The sequence below is a fragment of the Vespa crabro genome, chromosome 4, assembly GCF_910589235.1.
Source record: "Vespa crabro chromosome 4, iyVesCrab1.2, whole genome shotgun sequence".
In the NCBI taxonomy this organism is placed as follows: Eukaryota; Metazoa; Arthropoda; class Insecta; order Hymenoptera; family Vespidae; genus Vespa; species Vespa crabro.
In genome coordinates, this window is record NC_060958.1 from 5785713 (window position 1) to 5789430 (window position 3718).

A 3718-nucleotide genomic window follows, 5' to 3' on the forward strand; every position below is an offset into this window, starting at 1 on the left:
ATAATATTGAAAATAATATAAATAATGAATATTTATATATATATATATATATATGTATAATTTTTTCAGTACAACCTGGATTTCCGAGGTCTGTCGGCGCGCGGAGCCGGCGGCTCGCCGTACAGGGGCGGAGAGGGTGGAAGCGCCGACGGCGAAGGTGGAGGTGTCGGTGTCGACGGCAGCAAGGCGGGCTCCGCCCCCGGCAGCGATCCGTCCGTCTGACAGTTTGGGATGGCCCGACGGGCCAAGGGGGACGCTCGCCGCACTCGGGTCTCCTTTCTGCTTTTCTAGGAAGAGCCTCGCCTGCCCCACAATGGAACGTACACGTCGACGACGACAACAACAACTACAACAAGAACAACAACAACAAGAACAACAAGAACAACAACAAGAACAACAACATCAACAACAGCAACAACAAGAACAACTACAAACAAGTTACCTTATTATCGATCATTATTATCGATCGTTCGATCGATCCGTGTACTTACATTCGTCGAGTTATCACGAGCCTGCCTCTCGGTCCGAAATTCCAATCGTTCCTCCATCTTGTCGTTACTATCGTTATATATTTCCTTTCTTGATTTTATTTCTCTCCTTTCATATACACACATACACGTACATACATATTTATATTATTCTATCACTAACTATTACCAACTATTATTATTGTTATTATTTTTGTTGTTATTATTATTATCATTATTATTATTATTATCTCTTTCTCTTCCCCTACCATCATCGTCAACCATCGTCGAATTATCTATCGTGTTTAATAAATATCTATCTATTTGTCATCATCCTATCAAGGATCGATATTATTATCGAACGTCTAGTCGCTTCGCGCGATTAAACCACTATACCTACATGTCTACAAACGTATATATATATATATATATATATATATATATATATATACCATTATTTTTTGATATCAAAATTGATATTATCCTAAAAATTTGTATCGATATAGACATTACCAGATACAAGTCGAAATATTATTGTCAATCTACTTTCGATCTAAATCGAAATAATATTAGATCTTTATTCGAATTTTGAACGATCGAAAGTGTTTCCTCTATCTAAACATTCGATTGGATCAATCAATCAATCAATTAATCAATCAATCAATCAATCAATCAATCAATCAATCAATCAATCAATCAATCCATCGATCGATCGAGATCTATCGATCAATCCTATCCTAAAATCATTTTGGTCTCATTCACGTGACTCAAAGGCAAACTCGTGATCCTTATTCGAACGATCAATGATGAACGAATAATCTTTATATCACAAATATGATCATTTAAAAACAATCTTCGTCTATGTTCGACGTTTACGTTCCATCATCATTCGCTAAAGTTCTTTCGAATGTCATCGAAATAAATATAATCTACTTCGATCACGAGAATCACGTTAATGCGTAAAATGATAAATCGAGGGTTAGAAAGTGAAAAAGAAAAAGAGAGAGAGAAAGAGAGAGAGAGAGAGAGAGAGAGAGAGAGAGAGATAAAGTGAAAGGGCTATTAAAAATCGCACGCAAAGGCACGCTACGCAAGCGCACGCGCAGGTGCACGCGCACGTCAGGCACGCACGAAATTATCGTAATTATGCTGACGCGTAGTAATTAGCACGTGATTATTAAATTAAACTCTATTACGAAAACGCATGGCTCGCTAATCGTCGATGAGCTAATGCCACCACCATACCTACACTTTATGTAGATCCTTTTCTAATGTCGATCGATTATCGAATCTTTAGAATCGAATTCGATTTCGTATATTTACATACATACATACATACAATACAATACAATATACAATACAATACGTACAATACAATACAAAATAGTAATACAATGCAATACGTAATATGTACGATACGTTAAAGTTACGTGGAAGGGAAATTAAATGAAAGAACCGTGAGTCCTTGTATGTATGTGTATGTATGTGTATGCGGGCGAGAAATAGAGAGAGAGAAAGAGAGAGAGAGAGAGAGAGAGAGAGAAAGAGAAAGTGAGAGAGAGAGAGAGAGAGAGAGAATGTTCACGTTGGTGAATACTCATTTCTAAATGAGAACAAGATGAAGAAATAATAATTTTTGAAACATGCAAGCACGAAGATGAGATGGTACGTCTTACAAAGATAAGAAAAAAAAAAGAACAAAAAAGATAAAAGAGAACTAATTAGTTCTAGAGAAATAATATATAATATGAAATGCTACGAGGACAGGGGGAATGAAGGGCCAGAAAAAAGAAATAAGAAAAAGGGGTTTAATAATAATCGTTCTTCCAAAGCCGACAAGTTGGTGCAACGACAATAATAAACAGCGTCGATATGGAGTGCCTTTTTTAGGTGTGAGAATAGAGGCTGACTTCCACTTCCATAGTTACGCCAACTTCGGTTTATGAGAAAATGTATGTTTGTGTTTGTGTGTGTCTGTCTGTCTGTGTGTGCGTGCGCGCGTATATGCGTGTATGCGTGTACATGTCTGTTTACATGCGGTTAGAGTCGTTATAAATCAAAATGATTTAGAAAGAAAGAAAATACCTGACGTTTTTTTCTTTACTGAAAATACGAATGAGAAACGTTTAATATATTAAAAAAAAAAGAAAGAAAGAAAAAGAAAAACACAAAAGGAAATAAAAAGATGATTAAAAGTTCGACCAGTTAACTTTAACGTATCGCGCAAAAAAAACGCCATTTTCTCTTTGAGACTGTATACGCTTTTGTCAGAAGCAGCAGGTGCCAAAGAAAAGGAAAGAGAAGGAAAATAAGATGAAATGAAATGAAGCGAGAGAGTGAGAGAGAAAAAAAAGAGAGAGAGAGAGAGCATTAGACGAATAGCAGAAATGAAGGTTCGTGCGAATTGTTGAAAATTATTATTAAAAGAAAAATGAGAGAAACAAAATACACAAAGCAAAAGAACAGAACCAAAATTGAAAAATCTTCATCATTATTTTATTCGTAAGGCCTGAAAGAAAAATATATGAGAATATATTTCTTATAGAAAGAGAGAGAAAAATTGTATTCGCACGATCTTTCAAATTTTGTAGATCCTTTTCTTTTCTTTTTATTATTCTTTTTTTTTACCTTACGTTTTTTCTTTATTTTTACTTTTATTTCTATTTATTTATTTATTTATCTTTTTTTTTCGATTCGATGAATCGAGCAAAGAGCTAATGAACGCTTGTTGGAAACAATTTTATTTTTTCTTTTTTTTTTCTAATTTTTTTATTTTAAGATCAGCTCGCGCTAAGCTAGTCAGGCAAAAATAATGATAGGCTTAGAGAGAGAGAGAGAGAGAGAGAGAGAGAAAGAGAGAGAGAGAGGGAGAGAGAGAGAAAGAGAGAGAGAGAGAGAGAGAAAGAGAGAGAGAGAGGGAGAGAGAGAGAAAGAGAGAGAGAGAGAGAGAGAAAGAGAAAGAGAAAGAAATTATCTCTTGATGAAGGAGTCAAATAAAAAAATAAAAAAAAATAAAAAAGAAAGAAGTAGAAAAAGAAGAAGAAAAAGAAGATATTATAGAGATAAAAATGAGGATAAAGAAAAGAAAAAGGAAAGGAAGAAAAAAGATTGTAAAGAAAAAAAATAACGAAGAACGATTATTAGTGGGGCAGGAAGTGGATCGTCGAAGGTGACCTGGGGGCGGCAGCAGGGCGGTCAGGGACGTACTTTGTGGCAAAGATCAAAGCCCTTTTTTTGCGAGTAACACCACC

At 35.4% G+C, this 3718-nt stretch overlaps 1 protein-coding gene across 5 annotated transcripts in view; it reads left to right on the forward strand.

Moving 5' to 3' along the window:
- LOC124423261 (alpha-catulin) overlaps positions 1-3331 on the forward strand; it is a 70380-nt gene extending 67049 nt beyond the window's left edge. For 3 of the 5 annotated variants that reach the window (XM_046960797.1, XM_046960794.1, XM_046960796.1), the window contains one exon: positions 70-208. Coding sequence is in view for 1 of the 5 variants with exons in the window: in XM_046960798.1 (XP_046816754.1) it covers positions 70-222 (153 nt within the window). In the remaining 4 variants the exon portion in view is untranslated. Of the gene's footprint in view, positions 1-69 lie in introns of all 5 variants that reach the window. The other 2 variants (XM_046960798.1, XM_046960795.1) reach the window with 2 other exon arrangements.
- Positions 3332-3718: the final 387 nt, after the last annotated feature.